Raw genomic sequence first — 27,999 nt, 5'->3', positions numbered from 1 at the left:
TTACAGAAGAGCACAAAACCAAGATAAGGCTTAAGATTGGTGGCTTAAATTAACTAAACTAGTATGATTTAGAAATGGGTGATGATACGGTCGAAAAATCCTGAATTGTTCTGTATTTCTCAACACTCAGAAATGATGTTTGAAATGTGTGCGACTTGGCTGTAATGCAGCTCTTAAGACCGCAGAACAAAAACATTTAAAGTTACTCTGCTGAGAGTTCTCATAAACAAACACAGCCATGTTTATATTCACTGTTTCTCACCAAAACACAATCTGTGTTCCAGTCTGTTGCATCTTCCCCATACAACATTTTCAAAGTTGATGTAAAATATTTAGGAACCAACATTGCTAAAGGGGCTCTGTGAAACTTCTGCGCCGTGCCTGAAGTCGGTCGTTGGTTTATGTTAGCGGACTCCATTTCTAAACTTCAGCTACTGTTGTTCTCTGTTAGCTGAGAGGAGAGAGGCAGTGAGATGATCCTTCGGACCTGAGTCCTTCACAGAGAAATCCACAGTCAAGCAGCATTAAACAACTTAAACAAATCCACAGGCAACCAAGAGAGACGGGGAAGATCTAATTTTTCCCTTCGTGTCACAATCTGTTCACATATGGCCAATATGTTAAGTAGAGCCCATAAAACATCAGTGTTTACACCATCAGCAGTCTTCTTCTCCGCTCTTACTTGGAGTAGTACTACATTTCTTGGCCCATCGTTTAAGGACTTTGTGAGCAAAAATATCCAAAACTCACTCGTTCATCTTCTCAAATCTTCTAATTTTCTGGTTTTCTTGGATTTAAATGATAATAAACTGAACATATTAGGGTTTCAGAACGCTGGACAAAACAAGACAATTACAGACGTTGCCACCCTCGTCTACAGACAGAGGACTTTGACCTCACATCCTCCCCAGGATTGGTTTGGTATTCTTAGCCAGTTCAATGTTTTGTGCACAGCTGGACTGCACATCTGTCTGAGGGCACCGGGAGTCAGGGGCTGAGGTTTGAGAGAATCCCTGAGCTTGGGAACAGGCCATGACTTCTTTGTTTCCTCCTTCTCTGTCTAATCTGGAGCTGAGAGTCTGTCCTGACTGGGCAGTTGACGTCTGTGATTAAAAATATATTGACTATTGAGGATAAGAAGTATTTAGGGGATTTAGTAACAGATGTATGACCCACACACAGGCCTCCCTCTTCGTTCTCTCTGCTGAAACCTCATGTGATTTCTGCTTCGTCCCAATTTTCAGGTGCACAGCACACTGGCCATTAATCTGTGGACATTTTTTACCTCCCAAATTGCCACATTTTGTCACCTCCTTTCCTGGCGCTTTGACTAATGACCCAATCTCAATGCAAATGGACCACAGTACCAACACAAAGCATATCCATATTTTAAAACCTTTAACTTTGTAATGTGAGTCACAGTCTTGTGCTTTTTCCAAAACTTTTACCAGAAGTTTCTCTTTGTAGAGAGAATAACAGTTTATTTCTGCAACATTACTTTGTGCAGCATGGTGCAGTCTCATCCACTGCATTTTAAAAAATCAGGATAGTTTTGTATCTGAACAAGATGGAAAGTGGAAATGATGATCCAACGCTATTTTTCATTCTGCAAACAGCACAGTGTTCACTTATTGAATACTGATGACTGCGAAATAATAGATGTACCCTCCTTCCTGCTCTGTAGAGAAATAGAAATGGAGCCTCTCCTGTGTCTCATTACTCAATCATAGCTCCACTTCCATAACCAAATTATTTTTTCTCCCATACGTGTGCCCTTTTATTTCTCAGAGTTGACCCATGTCGCTGCCTCCTTTCCTGCAGCCACTTTGAGAATGAGGCCCGGGGAATTGCTGCAGTTCTGATTAGATTTACAGTTTTGTAAACAGCCCTGATAAGATGCAGGAATGGCCGGACTTTGCTGTCTTCAGGGCAAAGTCACCCCCATCAACATCACTTAGTGACTGGGCGGAAAAGGTGTCCTTGGAGGGGAAAACACTTCTTATCCAGCATAACTTGATGCTGGACTCAGAAGTCACTGAATTACTCATACTGTACCAGCTCTGGTTGAAACTCTACTGAGAGGTTTAGCGGTCAAATCTCTATTAAAAACTATTAGTTGGATTGACTCTAGATATTCGTGGAGGATGATCTTGACTTTTGTGGTCCCCTTTTCTTTTTTCCTGGTCAGACAGTGTGATTTTACCATTCAGCACAGAGCACTGATGTACCAAAAGAACAGCCTTCAGGATGATAGAATATTCCTCTGATTGCTACGAAGAGAAGCGCAGTGTAACTGGTCGGATTACATTGGTTCAGACAGAGTCTGAGAATGTGGGCACAATTTTTGTTATGTTTGGCCTCGGTCCCAGTTCTGAGCTTACACCAAAAAGTGAGTTGTGTCAGGAGAATATTTGACATGGCATTTACACGTAGCGTGCTGCATCATCTCTTGTCACTTGTGGATGATTATGTGTGTTCAAAAAACGCATGAAAAACAACATGCCCTTTTCCCATGAGCAGCTGTGATTGCGATGGGAGTGTGATCATGACATTCACAGCTGCTGCAGGGAGGCCCATATGTGCTGATGTACAGTACAGGCCTGAAGCCTCTTTCACTCCTACTTCTCTCCTCTTGTTTTCACGTCATTTTGTTCCCTTGTTGCTCACACACACTTTTTCTCCTCTCTCAGTACCACTCTTATTTTCCCACTCATACTCTTCAGCTGTGTCAGCTGCCTGATGGCCTCCTGTGATGATCATTCTCACACCTTCTGGATGGGGGTTAAGCTAGGGGTGGGCGATCTAGCCCAACAATGATATCCCGATCAATTGAATCGCTATTATTGAAATTGCAATCTTTTTTTCTTAATTTTCGAAACGCCCTGTAATCTATAGCCAGACTTGCAATATAGAATAATAGGATTTCTCCATTTCCACCATTAAAACACAATATTTCATTAATAGAGCAAGACGGACACACATTTTTGGGGCCGATACCGATAAAAGGAAGTAAGAAATTGTTAGAACACCCGGTCAGTGAGGTTGTGTGAAGTTTGAAAACAGAAGTAAGAGGACATAAAATATAGCAATCTCTAAGATTCACCTAAAAAGTAGTTTCAAGATTGATCATGACGTAAAATCGTCACATTGCCTGCCCCAAGGTGCAGCACACAGCCAGTGTCACAGATGGGGATCAGCAACATGAGAAAACACAAATAGTTGCCATCTTGGATCAAATTTAAATTTTCCTCGACCTAACGAACGAACACGAATCAGATAGGGTGCTAAACTCCGACTGTCAGTTTTTCCAAACCTATTTTGAAGAGCAAACAAAAGCCAACGGCGAAATTATTACCCAAAATATCCAGACATATGTTTTGAACCACCTGTCTGATCATTTGATGTCTCATATTTCTTGCCTGCACTTTGTTGTCTGTCTTCCCAGACCTCAGTACAAATCAGTTATGATAGATGTAGTGAGTACAGATCTACGGCCAATATTATGAAAATGATATAGAAAAAATGGGAAATGTACTTTTACGTAAAAATCTACACTGACATCTGTCCACAGTCACTCTTACACTCTTCTCTGTCGTAGTTTCTACATTAGTTTTTCTCCACTTTTACACTGAGTTCCTTCTTTCATTCACTCCCACTCAACAAGGTCATATTTATCTTTTTTTTTCGACAGCTTTTTAAAAATGACAGTGGCCTAATGACGCAGAGTAATATTTCATCCTGTGTCCTTTTTCGGAAGTTTAGAGTTTGGAAATCAGTCTTGAATGCCATTTGGTAAGTTTTCTTGTTGTAAGTCCAGTAGTTCTCAAACTCTATCTGACATGCCTCCCTTCAGAAACTGAAAAAGGTTTATTATCGATGACAGGGGAAGAAACGTAAAAAAGGATCCAAGTAGAATTTTAGTAAAATAAAGATGAGCATGATTGCATCAGCGAAGTTTAGAGGTACAGTGTGTAAGTGGGACGACACCTCCCTGAGGTTGGTTGTTTGGATATTTTTAAATACATTTCTCCTCGCTCTCTGTGTGATTCCTGGCCTGATTATCTCCTGCTAAGAGGCCACGAGATGGACGGCACACAAACACACACTTTGATATGCATAAAACCGTGATATCTCAAACACATGGTCCTGATTAAGTGAGGGTTTTTAAGTTGAGAGGCTGACCATGTGGTGGGAGGCAGGCTGACTGTGAGGTGAGGAGGTGGCAGGGAAGATCGAGGGTGCGGATCAGAAGCTACGTGGGTGGTGGGATGCATGGTTGGGCAGTAGCTGCGTCACAGCGTTGCATAAGGGCTTACGCAGGCAGAAAAGAAGTGGATCTGAAGTAATTGGCGTGCAGAGTCACACTCGGAGGGGATGAGAGATGTCGACTATTCAAACAATGTACAGCTCATCTATCCATCCACGCTTAACAGAACAGTAATGAACGCCTGTTGTTGACTTTTTCTGTTTTCATCATGTATTGATTTATTGTTTAGCACTTCCTTTTAGTCGACAGATAAAACATCATTACCTTCCTCTTTAGAGTTCCTTATGCTCATAAATAAAAATTAAATACCAATGTCAAAAAACAAACAAGTAATAAGTGTAGATCATATTTAGTTCACAATCTACAGGACAACTTTTCTCATTCTTTTAAAATATAGTTTATATCCCACTTTCTGTTTGATACAGGCTACAGGCACTTATTCCCATACATATCTACAATTTACACCAATAATTGACTTACCTACTAAATGATGATTAATTCAGCTGTTTCTCATGGCCTTCAACAGCAAATGGAGCACTCAGTTGTCATGGAAAACGCCCAAGGGTATGTCTACAGTTTGCTGTTAAAAGGCTTCTGACACATTAAACCCGACAGTCAGGACAGGGTGACAAATCAGTATGGTTGGTTAGTGACTTTCACTGTAATTACAGTGTGATATGATCTTAATTTGTTATCAATAAACAATATCTTTTGTTCAACGTAATATTTTAAAGTAAGCTGCAGTTAAAAACTGGCTAAATTAGTTATTGTAAGCTCTTTTCTTACATTTGTTTGTGGTCTCGTTCAGATAGAAACACACCTAAAGAGGGAATATACATTAATACTGGAAAATATTCGTATTAATATCCAACCGATATTAAAGATATAATATGCAAGTTTTCTGCGCTAAAATGTCCAAATATGACCATAGTTTTGTCACATAGTTCATTGAGTTATGTACTTACATTATCCCAAATGTTTTTCAGCACTATACAAACCAAGAAAAAGCCAGAGAAAAGTCCGGTGTGTTTAATTTGGTCACCATAACTTCCGAGAGAGAGTCAGATTGTTCCCGAGTCATGTTAAGATAGGTTTTCATAAGCAATGGTGGTTGTTTAATAGTTTCCTCACCACCAACTTAGCGCTATTCATGTATTCATGCAAGTGTGACCTTTGGATCATTTGTGCTGATTGGCATTACTTGCACAAGTGTTTATTCAGGGTGTTTGTGTCTGTGTGTTTGAATTCAGGTCAATCACTAAACTCAGCACTCAGCGGAGACTCTGGTTCTCTCTCTTCTTCCCCAAAACATTCGTGCATTTAAGGCCAACCTTAAAAGCCTCTTATCTAATCACTCCACCAATCTGGCTTTTTCTGTTTTGCTGTAGTTTTTGTAGGAACAAGGCTTTGGATTCATTACACTGTACAACATTTTGCGTAGTGTGTGCTCAGCATTTTCTTTAAGGTTAAAAACATTTAACATCTGTTCCAAAAAACACCACCTCCTCACCAACAGCTGCGCTCCTGGTCCTTCTTTGCTTCCTCCTCATCCTCAATCCCTGACCACTCAGTGGAAATGGATGAAATTTTCTCTCCGTAGATTTCCAAATTGTGGGAGGATGTTTGAGGTTTGGCCTGGATGATCCTAAACAAGAATTACTAAGAAACTACAGAGATTTGGTGCTGTTTAAGATGGAATGTGATGCTTTCCATGTGGGCCAAACAAGGCAGACATGCCAGTTTTCCCAGCGGGTTCACTTTCCACCCTCTGTCTGCTCATTTTATCTTTTTACATAAACAGTTGTGTGATTTCAGAATTTCTGAACACAAACTTCTCTATAAGTTGTTTTGTCTAAACATTCATGCTGTTATGATGTTGCTGACCACCGCTGTGTACAAGCAAAGAGGCTTGAAAAAGAAAATGAATGTCATGTTGTCAGTTGTGTGCATTTTTAGCATTCTGAGTACAGTATTGTCAACATGTCTGTCCACACCATGTCCTTTTATTCTATATCACTTCCCTATACTCTGAATGGCCTTTGTTCAGCGTGCGTTGCTTCCACCTTCTCGTATTGGGTTTGTGAACTTGCCTGGAACCTTTTGGCACACGGCTGAACATTACAATAATAAACCTAAGTGCTGTGGGGTGGCGGTGTTTGGATAGGGAAGAAGTGGGCCGCCACCCTGTTCCTTAATAGTTCACTGGCTCAGTGTGTGTGTTCTCATGCTTTTGTGTGTGTGGGCCTGAAGCCCGGCAAACACTGTACCTCATTTATCCTCATTTCTACTTCTCTGTTACACTGCCCTTCCCAATAGGTATCTAAATTTATTTCCTGCACCACATCCTATTTAAATTAACCTCCGGACACTGCACAGTCTAGCTGTAAACTTACTGCATGCTGTGTTGCTCAAACAAGCACGACAACACCAACTAATACTGCATGTTTATGAATGCAATCGGGCGTTCAATCTCAGGCTGTTCATTTTGTTCGGTATATGAGGTCCGTGTGTCTTTGTACCATACATTTTCTGCACAAGATTGCGTGCAGTAATTATTTTAAATTTTGATTTAAGAGCTTTTTAACTGTTTGATAGTTGAAGCAAAAAATGGCAATGTTTTCATATTAACAATTGATCGCATGATTGCACATCAACAGTGCAGCATGTAGCTGTTGATTGATAAAACTTGAAAAAACTTGTGTGCTACAAGGGCTAAAAATTAGCTTCTTCCACCAGCCCAAGAAACAATGAAAATCTATTGACTGGCTGGTAAATTCTGAACATTCATTAGCCATTTGGCCAGTAGATAAAAAAGATATTTTGCACCCTGTGTGCTACACATTAACTGTCCAATACCAGAGGAAGACAGACAAAAGGTTTTAGCTCCTCGCTGGTAAACATAGTAAATCTATACATTTTATTTAGGAGCTGCAAAACAAAGCAATAAGGAGAGTGAATATACATCAGGTGGACAAAAACACAACTATAAATGAATGCTAATGTTGCACCATGCCTGATAGCATGTCAATATGTTTTTTTACAACTTAACCACTGCCCCTTAGTGGTCAAAAAACATTACAAATGCCAAACAACTGTTAACAGAAGTGACTTTTGACAGGAACAAGGACATTTTAGAACCTGTCACCAACAAAATCTTTCGGTATTATCTTTGCATTGTGAACATTGTACTGTGAAACCCCAGCTACATGTCTGCAAGCAGGCTTAATCTTACAGTTCTCTGTGGGATACTGAACAGACGGCCTTATCTGACCCCCTGGGATCTTTTTCGTTTTCTTTTTTTTAGGCAGCTGGGAGATTGTCGGCCCTCCTGCCCACAGATTAAACCCAAATCTGTTCTCTTTCTCTCATCTGTCATTGGTCTCTGACCAGTGTCCGATTTTCGGATTGTCAGATATTAACTCTGTTTCAGTGTGCTCTGGATACCCTCCAGGACATCTACAAACACTGAAGCATTTTGATATATAAACACTTCTTTTATTACCAAAATTATTGTTGGAGTGATCTGAGAGAACCCTGCCACTGTGATGGATAAATGCTATTTGTTTTGCATTCACTGAGGACCTTTGAAATCTGAAAAGGTGAAGGAAAGAGGATGGCAGAGCAAGAGGAGGCAGATTTTATCTGTTCAATGTTATGTACGGATGTTGTATATCACGTTTTTCACAGATTGAGTAATTGCCCAGAGAGCAAATCTACTGTACTGGCCCAAATATTTGACGACCCTGAACAGAAGTCATAAAGTAAAGCATGAAATACTTTCAGAAGCGAACTGTCTGTTCTTCAGCAGCCACATTATTAATATAGTGTAGATTTGATTTCCTCCCTTTCTGCATGCGTTACCAGCATTAACACACATACGCAGCTCATTTAAAGCAAGTAATGGATGTTTGGTGGCTGAATATGATGACCTTTAGTTGCTCCTAACCTTCTCTGTCATCACTTTTAAACATCAATATAGCTGATCTCACTGCACAGCTGTTGACTGCTGTTATACATGCTATGAGCTGCTATCAAATTACCTACTTGTTCAATTGTCTGACAACAGAAAACAGATGTTTAAAAAGAAATACAACCTTAAACCACAGAGATGCCGATTCGCACAGGACTAATATTTTCATATGACCTCTGTGTTTTCGCCGAAAAATTGTTATATATCACTTTTCAAATTACAGAAATGTCAGACTCACATGGGATTAAGATCACAGACGTCCTCTGCAATTATTACAAATCACTAGAGGTCCCCAGGTAATACTAGTCCTGTGTGAATATGGCTTTTGTGTATCTTGTATCAGTCACATACTCACACACTCTCCTGTGCAGCTGTGTCTAAAGTATTTTTGAGCCCTGTTCTTGTTGAACACTGGCGATTCTTGACTGCTTGGCAGTTATAATTTGGTCCCTGGTGTTTTTCTCAAACACTTTCTCAAACAACATTTCCAGAAAAAATGTTGCCTCATATTCAGGTTATTACCGTGTCTTTAGATTGGAAGAAAACAAATATTGATGAGGTACCTGTCTGATTTATCTTTTACTCATCCTGATTGTAAAGAAGCACTTAGGACATTAAGCCTTCTCAACACATGAACAACACTTGGTTACCTGTTCAATCAATCACCATTTCAAACAGGAGGGCCTCTATTCACTGCAGGTGTGTTATTTGCTTTGAACTGTCGTGAAAACAATTCACGTCTTCTTCAAAGGAACGCTGAGACATTAAAGTCGTCTCTTTCTCTCAAATAAAATGTCTATACTTTCTGATGGAGAAGAACAAGAGACTTCTCATCTTTACTCCTGCACCTCATTGATTGTTGATTGATTTATGGGTCAGTTAACATGTCACAGGGAGGTTTAGTGTTATTGAAAGCTGTCTTTGAAGGTGCCCGTTCAGCAGATGAATAATGTAATGAAATGGTAATCACAGTACCGCCCTCTACTCCGTTTTTATTCAGCACACATGCTCCTCTATCTGTGTCCCTCTGTCTGCTGTTTGGTCTTCCTTTAATGAGGATTATCCCCCTCAATGTGGAATAGCAGGTGAGGGGAGCGGCCCTCTTAAGTAAACACCTGTTTATGATCTGTGGGCTCATAGTTTGTCTTTTAAACAAGTATTGAGGCATTACTTTACACTATGGCTTGGCACTATCGCAGTACAACATTTAAGAAGCTGCCTTAAAGCCATCTGGATTGAGATACATTACATGTGGGAAGCCACAGTCTCCTCAGCACTTCCATCTGTCTGTAACATACTAATACAGTGTGTCTGGCACAGATGGAGGCCCTGCAGGTTTGTTTAGCTTTAACTAAAGCCCGTACAGCTGCTTTAACCCTGCAGGCAGTTGGTAACATTAATTTTAGCAAACATCCCTGATCCTGCTGATAAAACAGGATGCACATTAACCAGTTAGCTGCTAGTCCACTCTCACTCTCAGTTTCAGCTCCTACCACAGTTCACCACAACCCTCCAGATCTCTCAGATTACTGTTAATCTTTTGTTGTTTTCTCTAAATCTTTGGTTGATAATGCTGCTGTAACATACAGCTTCCCTTGCAAGATTAATAAAGTATCTATCTAGATTCAGCGAGGGGCTGTTACCTTCAATTTTATTGGGTTATTGATTCACATCTTGTTGTTTATATTGTATGATTTTATCCAAAAAGACAGGCATCTGGAATATTTATTACAGATATTACTAGAAAGCATTCAGAGAGAGTGCATGCCACCAAGAAGGGTTTTACAAACTTTTAAATTAGTGTTATTAAGTAAAGGAATTTGGAACTGCAACAAACAACTGGAGGGGAGTTGTAGGCTTTTAAACTCTGTGTGGGAGGTTAAAAGCTGCAACTCCCCTCGAGTTAGCTAGAACTAAAGAAGCCCCTTGGATGAGAGGTGAAACGTCTTCAAGAAACTGAAACAAGCCCAGTTTCCCAGAATACAGCACTTAGAAAAAGATGTGGATATTTTTGGAGATGGTTATCGTACCGAAACGTATTATATTGAAAATCTCATACCGATGAATCCCTAGACTACCATATGTTCATTTTTCAAGAGAAGGGTTCGGCAGTTTGGGAAATAGACTCATTTGCTTTCATGCCAAGAGTTAAATATGAAGGTCAATATGACTCTTACAGCTGTATGCCAAGTATGAAGTTACCAGCAGCTGTTGGTTAGCTTAGTTTGGTGTAAAGACTGGAAATATGGGGGAAATGGTCAGTCTTGTTCTGTCTGAAGGTAACAAAATCCACGAGGCAGCACCCCTAGCGCTCACTGATTAACAGGTTGTATTACATTTTTTAAAAACATATTACAGAAGTATTACAATGTCACCTTTTCTGTTAACAAACACACAGATCAGACTAAGAACATTTATCTCCTTGAAAAATAAAACTTTCATCACTGCAGTATTTTCTTCCTCATGCTCAATCATCTCACATCTCATATTTTTACCCTGTTTAATTACAGAACCATCTGTTAAAGCTACTGGTCTGTTGGTTTCTTGGTTTGTAGAACTTCTGGTAATTTGTCGTAGCTTTTGTCAGTTTAAAACTTTTATTTTAAATTGCGATACGAGCACATTTAGGTCAGTGAGAGATTCATAATGTACCTGTCTGTTTCTGAATACTGTTTGAATAATTCATGTACAGCAATACTTGGAAATATGATCTCTGGAGGTCCAACTGGCAATTAGTCGGATGCTTCAGTTTTGCAGATATTTATATAAATTCAGTTATACTTCAACAAGAGGAAGGACACCTTGAAAAATTGGTCTCTAAAGAGGAGAAGTGAAGTTGGGAAGTTGTTTAGCACCACATTTCGCTATTATTTCTTCTTTTATTAATAGTTCGTTCTACCTGACATGATATTGTTTGCTGAAAACGTGATAGTACCACATGTAATGTAATCTAATATGATATATTGCAATGATAACATTCTCCCGGCAGCAGGACTGTGAACAACAAGTCTGAAATAATGACTGTGTGGTCGACTCACCTCTCGCACTTCTCCTTCTTTTCTCATGCTTCTCTACTCTAAACTTAAATATTGCTTTACCACTAATACACCAGCTTAATGAGCAGCAGATGGACTCTGTACTTCTTTCCAGATGGTGGCAGTGTGAGTCTCACCTTTTTGTCTTTCTGAACGTCAAGGCAGGATTTGATCCAAAATCCAAAAAGTTTGTTTTATTCACATTTTTCATGTTTCATATCTGCAACACTGGTTTCTTCACTTGGAAACTGTGTTTGTCTTAAGTGTAAACCTCATGTGACCACAGAAAATGGCAGAAACTTGTTGTGAAAACCCACAAACGTAAAAGGATCAACAGTCCTGTTTTTACTAGACTCAGGGGATAGTTGTTTAGTGAACTGGGTGCAAGGTTTGGTCTCACTCTTCACTCTTGTTGACATGGAAAATCCCCTCAGTCTCAACCCTCCTCTGTGTGAAGCCTTTTTGCCGTCATGACTCAGATTTTCCTTCTTTTCGCTGACTTCTATAAACACACTTGTCACATTTCAGGTTTTCCAACTCTCCTCAGTGGTCTCACAGCCTCTCCTCTGCTGATTCAACATCACATATTTTTTTGCTTTTTATCCCTTCAGCCTGGGAGAACAGAGAGACGAAGAGAGAATGAAGATCCTCTCATCGGTGTGAGTTCCTGGGATGCTCGACCGACCTTTACCTCATGCTTTTCTAAGGCCTCCAGAAGCTAAAGACAGGGTGTCATTGACAGGTAAGCGGTTTAACTTTGAACTTTTTAGCTGTTCCCTGATGTGAAGCAAGACCTTGAAGTTTGATTTTACACAAACATTTTCTCTCACAAAGCTTTAGATTGTGTTAATTCTCTGACATCTGAAACCATTTTCTTCTGGAGCCATTTCTCGTCGAGACTATTGATGTTAAGAATTGGCTGCAGCTTGCCGCACACATAGTAGTGTGCATCCCACTACGTGTGGATGTTAACACATTCCTGCTGCGTGGGAGTGAGCAACAGATCTTAATCATGGATAGGGTTTTGCTATAATTCCAGAGCTGGAAGCGTAACCCTAATCTTTTTGGCACATTATACAGTAAATCAGAGTGTGGCTAAGTCGGGTCCCTGCCAACTCAATACAGCCATCCCATTTCTGTGGATTTATGACCGGACTTACTCGGAGTAGTTATTTCAATCTACAAAAGCTCTCCCTCTCTCCCTTCTCTTCATTTGTGTCTAAAAACTGATGAGCCACCCCCCGCTGAGTGCTAAACCTTCACACTTGTTTTATTTCAGAGATGTTCGTGGATTGCTTTGTGCCGTGGTGGATTATTTTCAAAGTAAGCGGTCCAAAGGGCCGGCTGGTTGTGGCCACTTTTAGCTGCAGCGTCCAGAGGGAGTGATGTCCCCACGCAGAGGCAGCACGGACATTGATGGATGGCCTAGCTTTCTGTCGGTTTCTGGTCCCAGACGTGAGGCGTTGTTATGAAAATATAGAAGGAAGCTGGGCTGACAGACCGCAGAGAGATGGCAGCTCGGCCTATGATGGATGGCCACCTGCTGGGCATCCGCCATAGATACAGATAAACTAGAATTGTGGCCTCTAAGGGACCACTTTCAATGTTCACGAGAAATTGGCCCACAGACGGTGCTCCTTAACGTTTTGTGTATTCCTTTAGGATAATAAACTTTATATGGCTGAGGAGGATAAACCAGAAACCACCAGGCAGATGTACCCAATGTTACTGCAAAGCCGCACTGGAATGATTGTTTTAACTGGAACTTTACTTTAATTTCCCTCATGGTTTTCCGTTGGCTGTCCTGCAGACAGGGAAGGAAGCCACAGAGTCGTCATTTTACTCTGTCGCTTCAGCTTGTAAATCAACTCCCTCTAAAGGGGCTGAGTCATGTTAGGCCCCCCCTCAGCCTATAAAGAGGTAGTGTTAATGGTGGCATTCACAGAGGTGATTTGCAGCCTGCCTCTTTATCCCAACACTGGTGGCCTCGGGGCGGTTGATTGATGGTGTTTGTCGTCCAATCTTGGACTCTTAACAGGAGAGTGGTTTCTGTTGGTTTGGCTTGGTTTCACTTGTGGCATATTCAGTGTTCTGGAGACCTCCCATTGAGACGTGACCAAGAATGACCTTGAACTACCTCCCTGACGTCTCAGTGCCTGAAGGACAAACTTGGTACCTACCAATGTGACCCAGTTATAGGAGAAGAAGGAAGAGAAGGAGTTTAGAAGAGAAAGGGAAGAGGGGCAGATCTGTGTTTGTGTGTGTGTAAGGCAGTGGCAGGGCATAGCCTACTTCTCGTACCCTACTTTACCCCTCTCTTCATCTGGGAGCTGAGCAGCTGAGCTCTGACTTCACCATCTCATCCTGTTGTTTCCTTTATTTTATTTCATGCTGGCCATATGGTCGATTACAGGTCAAGGCAAAAGCAGAATGCAGTCGCTGTCACAAGAAAATACTCTTCTGTAAGCTGATCAACTGGTTACTTAGAGACTCTTTGTTAAACTACAGTGATCATAAATATTATATCAAAGAGGTTTCAGATTCAAGGTTTAATAAGGGCACAAGTTAACACATGAATATCCCAAGATGATTATAGCTTTCAGGAAAATCACGTGTTAAACTTATCCATTTTATATCTAACTTACAAGTCTTAAAGCTACACTACTCAATATGTTAACAATGGATAAAATGACTGCATTTGATATCGAAGTAGTCACTTTACAACTATAATTTTGGTTTACTCTAACCGCTTTCCTCAATCTTAGTTCAAGCAGCAGTGGGCAGCTGTTTTCACCGACAATCCTCTTAAAAGAATCCACTGTAGGCAGCTAGCTTTAACAGCCAACAGAGCTAAAGCATTCATCAAGTGGCCAGAAACATGACTTGTGTCTGCTGGATGTGTAAATAAGAAGCTGTTTTCAAACATATTTCCAATAGCAGCTTAAAAGGATTATGTTAATGTTGTGTTTACAGCTTTTTGTGCTGCCCCCATGTGGCCAGAGAACAAATAATGCAGTTTTTCATTATAAACCTAATTTATGATACTATTTATAGGCTATTATTAGGCTATTAAAGGCCCGGCACACACACAAATAGCAATGGAAAGTAGGCCAAGGCTACATTTACTGAAGAAATTTGAAGAACGTACCGGTCCTTTAGTTAAGTATTTAATTATGTAATTCTACTTTGCTGCAGAGGGAAATAATGGATTTTCTGTACAGAATAACAATATGATGAATGTCTTTGTCTAGGATTTGGCTGAAGTTTTACACTTCCTTTTAGCTGCCCCCGGTTGATACACATGTCATTTTTGAACCAAACCCTGGGACCTGGACAATTAAAATGCATTTGGTGCCACTAACACTAAACGTAGGGGAGTAAGATTTATTCTTTGAAGCAATTATTAATTAGGGCCCGAGCAGGAAACCTGCGAGGTCCCTATTGTAATCGTAGTGATTCTTATTTTTAGTTTTTTTTCTTAGGCCGAAATGATCGCATTTTTCACTGCCTGAACATACCCCAAAACTCATCAAACTTGGAATATATGTCATACCTGGCGAAAAATTTTATAATCTGTTGTCATTGTGAATTTTCACCACTAGGTGGCGCTATAATCAAGGAAAGTGCGTTTTGGCTAATAACTCCCACATACTTTGTCACACATTCAAAAACCTTATATCCACGCGTTCAGTGAATCCTGCTGAATCTCCGGATATAGGCCACGCCCATTTCCGCCTACCGTTTTTTTTCGCTAGCTCGCAAAATGTCGCAAACCTACTTTTTCGAACTCCTCCCGGGCAATTTCACCCATTTGCACGAAACTTTGCACACAGCATCTGTGGACGCTCCTGACAAAAAGTTATTAAAAGAATTTTGATATTCCAAAGAATACTCAAGTTATTAAATAACAACTTCCTGTGGATTTGGGTCACAACAGGAAGTGCTGCATATCTCCATATTGATGTGTCCAAATGACGTCAAACTCAGGATACTACTTCCCCATGAGCCCCTAAGGCTCTGTGCAAAATCTTGGCCCATGACCACTAGGTGGCGCTATTTAAATTGAAGTATTTTATATCTCGACATTGGTTGGTCGGATTAACACAAAACTTGGTACACTGATTGCCAATGGCCTCCTGAGGACAACTGACGAAGGGGTTACCGATCTGACACTAGGTGGCGCTCTGGTGGCAGTTTCATTTTATAATTGGCACTGTGCCCACACCATAACACCTATGGATATGAAACTGATTGGGGTGGTATAGACTGGCATCTGTAACTCACACACCAAAAATCACCAGCAGGTGGCGCTATTATCAAGAAAAAACATTTTTTGCTAATTACTCCCACATAATATGGTGCACATTGTTAAACATTATATCTATATGTTCCCTGTATACAGCCGAACCGTGTGATGTAGGCCACGCCCACGTTCACACTGAATTTCCATTTGCAAATTCGCCAAATGTCTCAAACCTACTTTTTCGAACTCCTCCCAGGCACTTTCTCCAATTTGCACCAAACTTTGCACGCAGTATCTCTGGAACCTCCTGACAAAAAGTTATTAAAATAAATGTGCTAGTCCACAGAACGGCCAAAATATAAAACAACAATTTCCTGCGCATTGTGGTCAAACAGACATTCTTGTGTATCTTGATGAAATACAGTCCGATGAACACAAAACTTTTGGCAATTGTGTTCCATGGCACGATGAGCATTTCTACAAAATTTCGTGCAAATCGACCAATAGGTAGCGCTTTTATTGCTAAATGACGAAATGACAGCTTCACTGCCTTCAGTTTTGATTCCTCTATGGAAGTTGTTGCATGAACAAGCCTCGACAGCAGCATGCCCCGACGGCAGCATGTAACGACAGCAGCATGCCCCGACGGCAGCACGTCCCGACAGCAGCACGCCCCGACCCGCGTGGACTGCGAGGGCCCGTTCATCGCTGCTTGCAGCTTTAATTAGGGCCCGAGCAGTGAAACTGCGAGGACCCTATTGTAATTGTAGTGATTATTAGGGCCCGAGCAGGAAACCTGCGAGGTCCCTATTGTTTTTCTAGTGATTATTATTTTTTTTTTTTTTCTTCTGACGAAATGATCGCATTTTTCACTGCCTGAACATACCCCAAAACTCATCAAACTTGGAATATAGATCAGACCTGGCGAAAAATTTTATAATCTGTTGTCATTGTGAATTTTCAGCACTAGGTGGCGCTATTATCAAGGAAAGTGTGTTTTGGCTAATAACTCCCACATACTTTGTCGCACATTCAAAAACCTTACATCCACGCGTTCAGTGAATTGTGCTGAATCTCCTGATATAGGCCACGCCCATTTCCGCCTACCGTTTTTTTTCGCTAGCTCGCGAAATGTTGCAAACCTACTTTTTCGAACTCCTCCCAGGCAATTTCACCGATTTTCACCAAACTTTGCACACAGCATCTGTGGACGCTCCTAACAAAAAGTTATTAAAAGATTTTTGATACGCCAAAGACAGCTCAAGTTATTAAATAACAACTTCCTGTGGATTCGGGTCACAACAGGAAGTGCTGCATATCTCCACATTGGTGTGTCCAAATGACATGAAACTCAGGATACTACTTCCCCATGAGCCCCTAAGGCTCTGTGTAAAATCTTGGCCCATGACCACTAGGTGGCGCTCTTTTAATTGAAGTATTTTATATCTCGACATCGGTTGGTCGGATGAACACAAAACTTGGTACACTCATTGCCACTGCCCTCCTGAGGAAAGCTGACAAAGGAGTTACCGATCTGACACTAGGTGGCGCTTTGGTGGCAGTTTCTTTTTATATTTGGCACTGTGCCCACACCATAACACTTATGGATATGAAATTCATAGGGGTGGTATAGACTGGCCCCTGTAACTCACACACCAAAAATGACCAGCAGGTGGCGCTATTATCAAGAAAAAACGTTTTTTGCTAATTACTCGCACATAATATGGTGCACATTGTTAAACATTATATCTATATGTTCCCTGAATACAGCCGAACCGTGTGATGTAGGCCACGCCCACGTTCGCACTGAATTTCCATTCGCAAATTCGCCAAATGTCGCAAACCTACTTTTTCGAACTCCTCCCAGGCAATTTCTCCGATTTGCACCAAACTTTGCACGCAGCATCTGTGGACCCTCCTGACAAAAAGTTATTAAAAGAAATGTGCTAGTCCACAGAATGCCCAAATTATAAAACAACAATTTCCTGCACATTGTGGTCAAACAGACATTCTTGTGTATCTTGATGAAATACAGTCCGATTAACAAAAAAATTTTCCCAGTTGTGTTCCATGACACGATGAGCATTTCTACAAAATTTCGTACAAATCGACCAATAGGTGGCGCTTTTATTGCTAAATGACAAAACAGCAGCTTCACTGCCTTCAGTTTTGTTTCCTCTACGCAAGTTGTTGCATGAACAAGCCTCAACAGCAGCAAGCCCCGACAGCAGCATGTAACGACAGCAGCACGCCCCGACAGCAGCACGTCCCGACAGCAGCACGCCCCGACGCGCGTGGACTGCGAGGGCCCGTTCATCGCTGCTTGCAGCTTTAATTATTATTTGTTTTTTTTTTCCTGCCAAAATGATCGCATTTTTCACTGCCTGAATGTGAATGAAAACGCGATTTTATTTGGCAAAGTCATTAGGCTTGGCGAAAAATTTCATAATCTGTTGTCGTTGTGAATGTCCACCACTAGGTGGCGCTACAATCAAGGAAAGTGCGTTTTGCCTAATAACTCCCACATACTTTGTCGCACATTCAAAAACCTTATATCCACGCGTTCAGTGAATTGTGCTGAATCTCCTGATATAAGCCACGCCCATTTACGCCTACCGTTTTTTTTCGCTAGCGCGCAAAATGTCGAAAACCTACTTTTTCGAACTCCTCCCAGGCATTTTCACCGATTTGCACCAAACTTTGCACACAGCATCTGTGGACGCTCCTGACAAAAAGTTATTAAAAGAATTTTGATACGCCAAAGAATACTCAAGTTATTATATAAAAACTTCCTGCAGATTTCGTTCCAAACAGGAAGTGTTGCATATCTCCACATTGGTGTGTCCGAATGACGTCAAACTCAGGATCCTACTTCCACATGAGGCCCTAAGGCTCTGTGCAAAATCTTGGCCCATTACAACTAGGTGGCGCTCTTTTAATTGAAGTATTTTATATCTGGACATCGGTTGGTCAGATTAACACAAAACTTGGTACAGTCATTGTCAATGTCCTCCTGAGGATAGCTGACAAAGGGGTTACCGATCCGACACTAGGTGGCGCTCTGGTGGCAGTTTCATTTTATATTTGGCACTGTGCCCACACCATAACACTTATGGATATGAAATTCATAGGGGTGGTATAGACCGGCCCCTGTAACTCACACACCAAAAATGACCAGCAGGTGGCGCTATTGTCAAGAAAAAATGTTTTTTGCTAATTACTCCCACATAATATGGTGCACATTGTTAAACATTATATCTATATGTTCCCTGAATACAGCCAAACCGTGTGATGTAGGCCACGCCCACGTTCGCACTGAATTTCCATTCGCAAATTCGCCAAATGTCGCAAACCTACTTTTTCGAACTCCTCCCAGGCAATTTCTCCGATTTGCACCAAACTTTGCACGCAGCATCTGTGGACCCTCCTGACAAAAAGTTATTAAAAGAAATGTGCTAGTCCACAGAATGCCCAAATTATAAAACAACAATTTCCTGCACATTGTGGTCAAACAGACATTCTTGTGTATCTTGATGAAATACAGTCCGATTAACACAAAACTTTTCCCAGTTGTGTTCCATGACACGATGAGCATTTCTACAAAATTTCGTGCAAATCGACCAATAGGTGGCGCTTTTATTGCTAAATGACAAAACAGCAGCTTCATTGCCTTCAGTTTTGTTTCCTCTACGCAAGTTGTTGCATGAACAAGCCTCGACAGCAGCAAGCCCACACAGCAGCATGTAACGACAGCAGCATGCCCCGACAGCAGCATGTCCCGACAGCAGCACGCCCCGACGCGCGTGGACTGCGAGGGCCCGTTCATCGCTGCTTGCAGCTTTAATTATTATTATAATTATCAATTTAGAGTAGAGATGCAGAGACATACCTTTTGAAATACTATGATCCCATCTTGTCTTTGCTTTAAAGCACCATCAGTGCTGATTTCTGATAGGTTTACCTCCTTTAATTCACAGTGATGGCTTCTTCAATTAAGAATTTGCTCAGTGATTAACTGTAATTATTTTTCGAGCTTTAGGTGTATGGCTAACTGTGTTTTTAGATCAGATTGACAGATAAGAAGCAGGACTGCAGATTCATAGAGAAAGTTTTTTACTCCAGTGTCTGTCTCCAACCAGTTTCACCCATTTCTCCAACACTGAATCCTCACACCTCCCAGCTTTTCTTCTTCTTTTCACTGGCATCTTCTTAAGTTTTTGTCTTGAATGCACTCCGATGAAGACTTAATTTTGACAGGCTCAAATCAAAAAACTTTTTAAAGTGAGATGATATCCTCATGCAGTTCCGCTTTCTTTTTACTCTGTTGCTTTCTTCTTGAAATAGGCAAGGAGAGTAGAAAGGCCTTTAACTGACAGCTCGCCTCTCCCTGGCTTTCTGTTTCTCTCTCCTTTCTCCTCTTTTTTACAGCCTGACAAAGGCAGTAGAGGACTTTGCAGAGTGTAGTTTCTTTGGTCAAAGGAAATGGTAGAGGAGGAGCGGGGCATGGAGAGAGGAGGTCTATCTGTCAGAGGGAGAGAGAGGCTGGGCTGTGCTGAGGAGGAGGAGGTGGGAGGAAGGGGAGGGGACTGTGCTCCCATTCACGTTGGCGGCATTTGGCTTGAGAATGAGCTGTTTCTTTTTTTAAGGGGGGTTAGAGAAGTTTTCCTCAGGAGAGTTGGTCAGAAATGGAGCCAAACATCCAGGAGAGCAGGAACAGAGTGAATGTTTGAGCCGACTAAAGCAGAAGGAGCTGAAGGAGCTGAGGCCGGATGATAAGAAGGAGCTGGTCACACTCCAGAGCAGATATGCAGGGAGCAAACTGGGGTAAGAAACTCGGAGGGAAGGGACGTTGGAGAAAAGGGAAGTTGAATTTTACTACGTTGGCAATCAAGGTGACAGACAGTGATGTTTGGTGTTAGCTGTTTCAGACTCTCTAAGCTATTTTTTACAGGTTTATTGCATGTTAATATTAAAAGAAACCCAGAAATGTAATAGTTGTGAAGGGAAATGCAATGATTTATCAATGAGACAAGCTCAATGACAAGCTGCCACCACCTTTCATTGATCGCTCTTTTCTGCTACTGCTCATTAAAACAAAAACAGTGACAAGCCGAGGACATTAATCCAGAAGTGTGTGTGTGTGTGCGTGTGTGTGTGTGTGTGTGTGTATGTGTGTGTGTGTGTGTGTGTGTGTGTGTTGTGATGGGGCAGTGAAAGGAGGCCTCTGCTGTCTTTCAGTGCTGTATAATCATTGACAGTGTTCAGTGCATCAAACAAACTGTAGGCTCTCATGAGGAATGTCTGTTTAGTTAACCGTTTTATGGGCTGCTACTGGTATCAGTCCAGCGGGGCTACTTAGTCCATAATACACCATGTAACCCTTGTCAAAAAGAAGTTCTTCTTCTTCTTCTTCTTCTTCTTCTTCTTCTTCTTCTTCTTCTTCTTCTTCTTCTTCTTCTTCTTCTTCTTCTTCTCCTCCTCCTCCTCCTCCTCCTCCCTCTTGCATGACACCAACTACTGTATATGAGTGTGTAGATGCTACGCTTGTTAAGAAAATGAAAGCAATTTTGGCTTCATTCGAATTTTTGGTTTGTTTTATAGTCCTTAACTGTTTTTTTAAAGTAAGTAATTGCCTCTAACGCGGTGGTAGCCTGCTATACAATAAGCTACTCAAAGACAAGAATATTTCAGGACTTACATCACCTTTCAAACTCATGGCAAGGATGTCATGAGCCAGTAGCTCAGGAATGTGTCCCTGCAAATTTGGTGTGACACAGCAGATGAACGTCTTATTTGCAGACAGGTTGATAGCAGTCAACAAGGCAAATATCAGCTGATACCACTGTTCAGCTAAGGCACCCTGCATAGTTTGAAATAGTCAATTAATTGGTTAGTTGATTTACATGTATGACAGTCAATTACTACGTTCTGTGTTTTCAGCTACTTGAATGTGAAGATTGTAAATTGAATATCTTTGGCTTTTAGGACTGTTGTTTGGACAAAAATCAAGTAATTTAAAGAATCTTGGTCACTATTTGCCACTTTTTCCTGACATTTCAAAGACTGACCAGTTAAAATAATGGCTGCAGCCCTAGTTGGAAACATTAACATTTGGCACGGTGACCGGCAGTGTCTGCCAGGGGTGTGAGGTGTCTGCCTGAGGAAAGGTAGGTTGTCTACAAAACTAAAATAGTTTTGTCACACTTTTCCCTCTATGTTCCAGTTTCCAGAGAGAGGGGGAAGAAGAAGGAGATGGGAGGTGCAGAACAGACGGAGAGAGTGAGATTCGAAAGTTTGGGCAGAGAGAGAGATGTAGAGTGGAGGAGGGGATCCAGACAGACTCATTTGTTTGTTCCCTCATGCAGACGCTCCCTGCTGAAAACTGAGACACCCTCCTCTTCCTCCTCTCTATTCTGCCTTGACTTCTTTCTCTCCACATCTTCCTTTAGTCAGACTCTCAGTTGTGACGGCCGGTACAACATTTTCTTTTTTCCAATAGGTCCCAACACTTCACCTGGTGTGGGGAATATTTTTAGCCTCTCACCTCGGTGGCTGTGGGTGTGTGTTTATGGCGTGGTGCTAACAAAGAGGGATTTAGTGCAGCCTCTTTCAGTTTGTCTCAAAGCAGGTTTGTGTGACGTTGCAGTCTCGCAGGGCCGGGCCAGTAAACTGTGTATACTGTATCTTTGTAATATGGCTTCTATAAAAAGGCTTTTATACTGCGCGTTTCTCTGATGCCAACCTCAGATGCAGTCAGACGAATGGTTGCCCTGCATGCCAATGAATATCAATGAAATGTATCTAGACTTAGTGCTGTATGTTTAATGAAATGCACCGCTGTGACTGGACTGACCTGACTGTCAGTCTGTGAACTCAGGCCTTTGAGTTGGATGTTTCAGAGCAGACTGCAGACTCTGTTTCACATTTCATATTCAGTGAGGTCGTGTAGACTGAAATCTCGGCAAGAATTTTGAAATGTATTGATCTCAGCAGTCAGCATATGGATTTCTCATCTGTGTTGCAGCTCCCATTTCATCTCAGAGATAAGACGTGTAAAAGAAACGTTTATCTCCTCTCTCCCTTTCGTTTGCAAAGACCAGTGTACAAAACATCCAGGTATTTATTTTTAAATCAATGTTTTTGTAATTTAAATCACCACAAACAAGGGGTCAGTACTGGGTAAATACAGGGTTAATCGGGGCCCTGTCCTCACTGCAGCGGCCCAGGGTTCGAGTCCGACCTGGGGCCCTTTGCTGCGTGTCACCCCCCCTCTCTCCCATCCCATTTCCTGTCATCTCCCCAAACTGTCCTATGAATAAAGCCATAAAAAGCCCCCCCAAAAATACAGGGTTAATCCAGCCATGACAACTAACAGTTACAAAATGAACTTGATTGTGTTTTGTGTGATATGCGTTTGCTTTTAGTTTGTAAGGTTTTGGGCCCCACAGTTTTATGCAGAACAATCACATTTTTAAAAACTGCAGCAGTTGCAGATTGTCTCTATGCAGCTTTTTCCTATATTCTTTTCTCATACGAGTAATCCCATAAAACTGTCAGTGCTGAAAGCCTGGGGATAAAACCCTGACGCCTCGAGGTGACAGCAAGTCCCCAGAGCTGCTACTGTTGGCTGCTGAAGAGCAAAAAACGCTCTACGCAGGAGAAATACTACTTCAGATCTCCTCTGTCAGGCTGTGGCATGTGAATGATGAGACATCGGAAAAACAATGGCTGTACAAACACTGACCAGCATTAATTCTGTCCATGTTAAGTCTTAACTCTCATTAGTTGTTGCAGCCACACATTCCTCCTGCTGGAGGAGTGACTGACTGTCTGTCTGTCTGTCTGCTGCCTGACTGAGAGGCATTAAAACCTTCAAGGGCTTTCCCAGACAAAAACAGTCTGCTCACAGTCAGAGTCAGCTGACACTGTAGGCATTATCGGGGCTGTTGAAATATAATGCAGCGCTATGCAGTGCTTTATACACAGCAAAAACACGCTGTGTATATCAGATGGAAATGTGGTGTTTATGCAGTATGTTAGTGCTGAAACTAGTAGATGAATAAGCCAATGGACAGAAAATAGTGTAAGACTTTTGCATTAAACATTATGTTGTTCTAGCTTCTCAAATGAGAAGATTTGCTGGTTTTCTTTGGACCTTATGTTAGTAAATATGAATATCTCTGGGTTTTTCTCCTAAACACTAAAAACACCCCATTACACTTCATATTAGAGGTAAATTATCTACATTCAACCCCTCTGTATAGTTGTCAAGGTTTCGTCCGCCCGTCGTTAGTTGTTAATGTCCATTTATCCTCCATTAAGACCAACTGGAAGCGTATGGAAGCTCGTGAAAGCTATAGACCCACTGAAGGCTTTAAGATGCTAAGGAGGGGTCCTGGCCTCCCTGTCAGCCCTCTGACCCGCCCCCCATCCTCCCCTTCTAATGTTTGAGGCCCCGGTCACCATGACGACAAAAGAGAAACCAGGACCGCATGATCATGACGGGGGCTTTAAAAACAGTTTGAGACCCCTCAGCTCTCCTCAGTAGAGTCTCTGCATAGTTTCACTCATCTTGAGTCCAGCAGGATTAGAGCTTTATTCACTTATGAGGAGAGAGTGGGAGGGCAGCAGAATGGACTCCCCCCACGATCAGAAACGCTGATCTGAGGAGAAGCAACGGCCAGAAGAAGCCTCCACACTGTTACGCTGACGGGGCTCATTCAGGAACCTAATGAGTACTTTTAATTTTCATACTTTTAATACATTTTGCTGCTCAAAGTTTTGTTCTTCTCCTTCATTAGGACTTTAAAGCACTTATTTTATTTGTAGTGGAGTAATTTCACCCTGATGTATTGCTACTTCTACCTGAGTGTCTGATCTGAATACTTCTTCCATCACTGACAGCAGTAATTGAAGTATGCAGGATGAATCTTTAATGACGCACATTTTAAACTCCATTTCAAAGTGCATTTACCAAATGACCAAAGAGAATTAATGAACGGGAGCATTTCTGCTTGACTTCCTGTCCCATGAGGGAGTGAGTGAATGGATTTTAAATAAGTATTGACTGCAGTACCTTTGTTTGACTTTCTAATAATTGTTTGTTAAAGCTATACCACCTCTATGATAAGAAAAGTAGACACTGACAGATGCTGGTGCTGTATAGATGTTTCAGTTTTTACATATGCCAACATGTTGCAGAACCAGATTTGTCTTAATCAGTTATAATGAGTGTAAGTAGGGATTAGCCCAACTTTTAATGTGCTAATTAACACGTGTTAATCACAGTTCAAACGCAGTAGTAGCCTCGTAGGCTCTCAGTAAACTTGGCATGTTGGTAAATGACTTGGCACGGCCCTGTCCTGGCAGGTGGAGTCTAGATGTGTGTGTGGCCAGCAGGCCGGCTGTCAGCCCCTCTGACATCTTATCAGGCATCTTCATCACTAATTACAAACATGGACACTCGTGTCCCCAGGGTTTTTTCATCTTCTTTGAATACGTGTACATGCACACTAATATTCTAGGCTGAAGGTATGTAGGATATGTCGATATTTTTCAGGTTTATGAGACATTTTAACTTCGCCAAGTAGGTTATGTTTTCACTTGTGTCTGTTTGTTTGTTGGTTGGTTTGTTTGTTGGGTTGTCAGCACGATTACATGAAAAACTACTGAACAGATTTCCATGAAACTTGGATGGAGGATGGGCCACAGTCCAAAATAGACCACGTTAACTTTTGGTGTGGATCCAGGAATTTTTCTCACTTCTCTTTAACACTGCAAGATAGGGCGTTTTTGGATTGGGTTTGACTGAATTAAAGAGTCACTGTTGGGCCTTGGCAGAGGTATGTGCTCTTTGTCTGGACATGTATACAGTATATTCATAATAGGCATCTCAATTTGGGTTATCGCCGCAGTTTGCGACACGCGGCCTCTTGCCTGTTTACAGGTGACTCTGTGCGTTGTCATGGATGCGTTGTACACAAACACAAACCAACTTGCCAAAAGTTAGCTTGGGTTGCGACGCATCCCCAAAAGAAAATCCCATATTTCTGGTCGGAGGGGGGAGAATACCGGCTTAGAAACATTATGAAAAACTCATATATCAGTCGGGCTGTGTTCTCACGGTCATAAAAATTTTAATAATCTTATTTAGATGCAAGGAAACAAAATTGCCCAAGCAGCTCCTTGAGGAAGAAATTCCCTTCAAGGATGAACTTAGATTTTGGTGGTCAGAGGTCACTGTGGGGGGGAAAAAAGTAAATATTTTGAGCATGTAAACAGTCAATGTGTCAACAGGAAGGTTAAGAAGAGGACAGAGGCGAGGAAACAAGAGGAAAAGTGATTCACCAACAAACTTCAAATTTGCGAGTGACTGAGAACCGCAGTCTCGCCGTACTTTTGATAAACTGGTCTGCTTCTCAAGAACAGGACACACCCGTCAGTCGGATTTCCTCATATTTTGCGACTCACTGAGATGTTTTTATAGAACAACTGGCTCTGCTGTTTCGTGTTGTCAGTGCACCATGACCTCATCATCATGCGTGCTGTTTGCCATTGTTCTCCACACAACACTCCACTGTTCACCATCCATTGTTGACATCATCGTCTGTGCGAGCCTGTTATAGTGTCAATATTTACCACCAGGCCTGTGAGAGTGTGGGAGTGAAAAGAGTAAGTGTGTGAGCTCTTGTGCCTCCTACGCTGTTAAATTGTTTCTCACAACTGTTTATTTTTGTGTACTGTTAGATTTACTCAGCGACTTTAAAACACCCACAGCTAGAGTATCACAGCAAGTTCAGCCTGTCTCCTCTTCTCTGTGTTCCTCGTTTGAGGTATTATCCACTGTTATGAACTTTCGGTTATTCCTACGGCTGATAAGATGTGTTGAGACAGTAGCCTTTGTTGCTGTCAGGGAAAATACCAGCATGTTAGAAGCCATTTTACATCTCAAATGAAAAGAGACCCTTTTCTTCTGCTGCCTCATGCCTCGCAAGCCTCATGCCTCGGGCCCTGTTTGTGCTGCTTGAATGGCCTTCATGAATGGCCTGTCCTGGTTCTCTGTGTGTGGGCCACCATGGTCTTGTGGGACATTTGTATGCTTCAGTCTACTGTATATCATCTCTGTTTGGCCTCCATACTAGTGTGTGTGTGTATTTGGCAGGGAGAAATTCCTTGCAAGCACCCTGGTGTGGAGAACAGCTAGAATTTGACCTTATCAGAGAAAAACCTGGCATTTCAACCAGTATTTAGTTTCCTAGATGAGATGTATGACAAGAACAGGTCTTTGTGTTAGTGTGTAAAAATTGAGACTTTTCTCTGATGACTTGAGAAATACTTAGACTCAACTTTGGCAAATGTTGTGACAAGATTTCAGCCGTGAATTTGACTTTGGATAGAACTCGGACCAGTCTCAAATGACTTGAAACTTGAGTTGGACTTGCTATTGTGAGTTGACTTGGACTTTTCTGGAATGACTTGAGACTTGACTTCCTATTTCTTCGACTTGTCTAAAATGACTTGGACTTGACTTGTCTTGGATAACATTAGACTTGTCTGGACTCACACTGCTGTTGTTTTCCTCCCTCAGAGCGAGTGACCCCTCTGAGCTGCCACCATGGCCCTGGTTCAGGCTCTGCCCGTCTCTGCTGAGCCCCACAACCCCGGCCTGAGTGGAGGAGCCCGCAGGAGACACCCCTCCAGCTCTTCACCCCCCATCAACGCTCCGCCCTCCACTGTGGATCCTATGGGCTCCGTCAGCAGCCTCATCGCCACCCGCCCCGGCCCCTACCAGGACCACCGTTCAGGTGTCGAGCTGGGAGCCAGGGGCCGCCGGCCCACACCAGGAGCCTCCTGCCTGGGCTCTGAGTCGCCCCAGGACCCCTTACTGCAGAGCATCCCTCCTCTGAAGAAACAGAGCTCCACCGGGTCCAGCAGGGGGCTAGAGAAGGAAACTGGGAACGGGAACTATACCTATGTGAATGAGGACTATGTAGGAGACTGGAATGATAACCATGTGACACCTGTCAGCCCAGGAAGTGACGCAGACGAGCTCAAAGAAGGATTAGGGCTGAATGGGAATATGGGGGGACCTCCTCCAAAACTGATCCCTGTGTCCGGAAAACTGGAGAGGGTGAGTCTCAATCCGTCAGTCAATCTGATAAAATCTTATTTAAAGAAAATGTTTTATATCCCATTTTACGGAGAGGTGTTTGTCATTTAGTCTCGATGATATCAGTGGGGTGGACAAAATAACAGAAACACCTGTCAGTAAAATGTATTAAAGTTCAACAGCAACAAAAAATGCAGCCTCTGAGATGATCACACAGTCAAACTAACATCTGTTTAAAACTTTGTAGGTCAAATTATAACCTTCATGAATGTAGGATTAATTGCAGGACTGTTGTCTAAGACTGCATTAGTTTAGCAGTCTAACATTAGTTTTATCATGAGTACCTGATAAATTGGCAACTGAATGTATTCAGAT

The 27,999-nt window shown here is 41.9% G+C and overlaps 1 protein-coding gene across 1 annotated transcript in view; it reads left to right on the top strand.

Moving 5' to 3' along the window:
- The window catches only part of LOC141015952 (leucine zipper putative tumor suppressor 2 homolog), a 38,734-nt gene that overhangs the window by 3,831 nt on the left and 6,904 nt on the right, over window positions 1-27,999 (top strand). Inside the window, exons 2-3 of the mRNA XM_073490178.1 lie at window positions 11,884-12,014; window positions 27,103-27,645. Coding sequence (XP_073346279.1) covers window positions 27,130-27,645 — 516 coding nt within the window. The 5' untranslated portion in view covers window positions 11,884-12,014; window positions 27,103-27,129. The remainder of the gene's footprint in view (window positions 1-11,883; window positions 12,015-27,102; window positions 27,646-27,999) is intronic.

The sequence above is a fragment of the Pagrus major genome, chromosome 20, assembly GCF_040436345.1.
Source record: "Pagrus major chromosome 20, Pma_NU_1.0".
In the NCBI taxonomy this organism is placed as follows: domain Eukaryota; kingdom Metazoa; phylum Chordata; class Actinopteri; order Spariformes; family Sparidae; genus Pagrus; species Pagrus major.
This window is presented reverse-complemented; position numbering and strand designations above follow the sequence as displayed.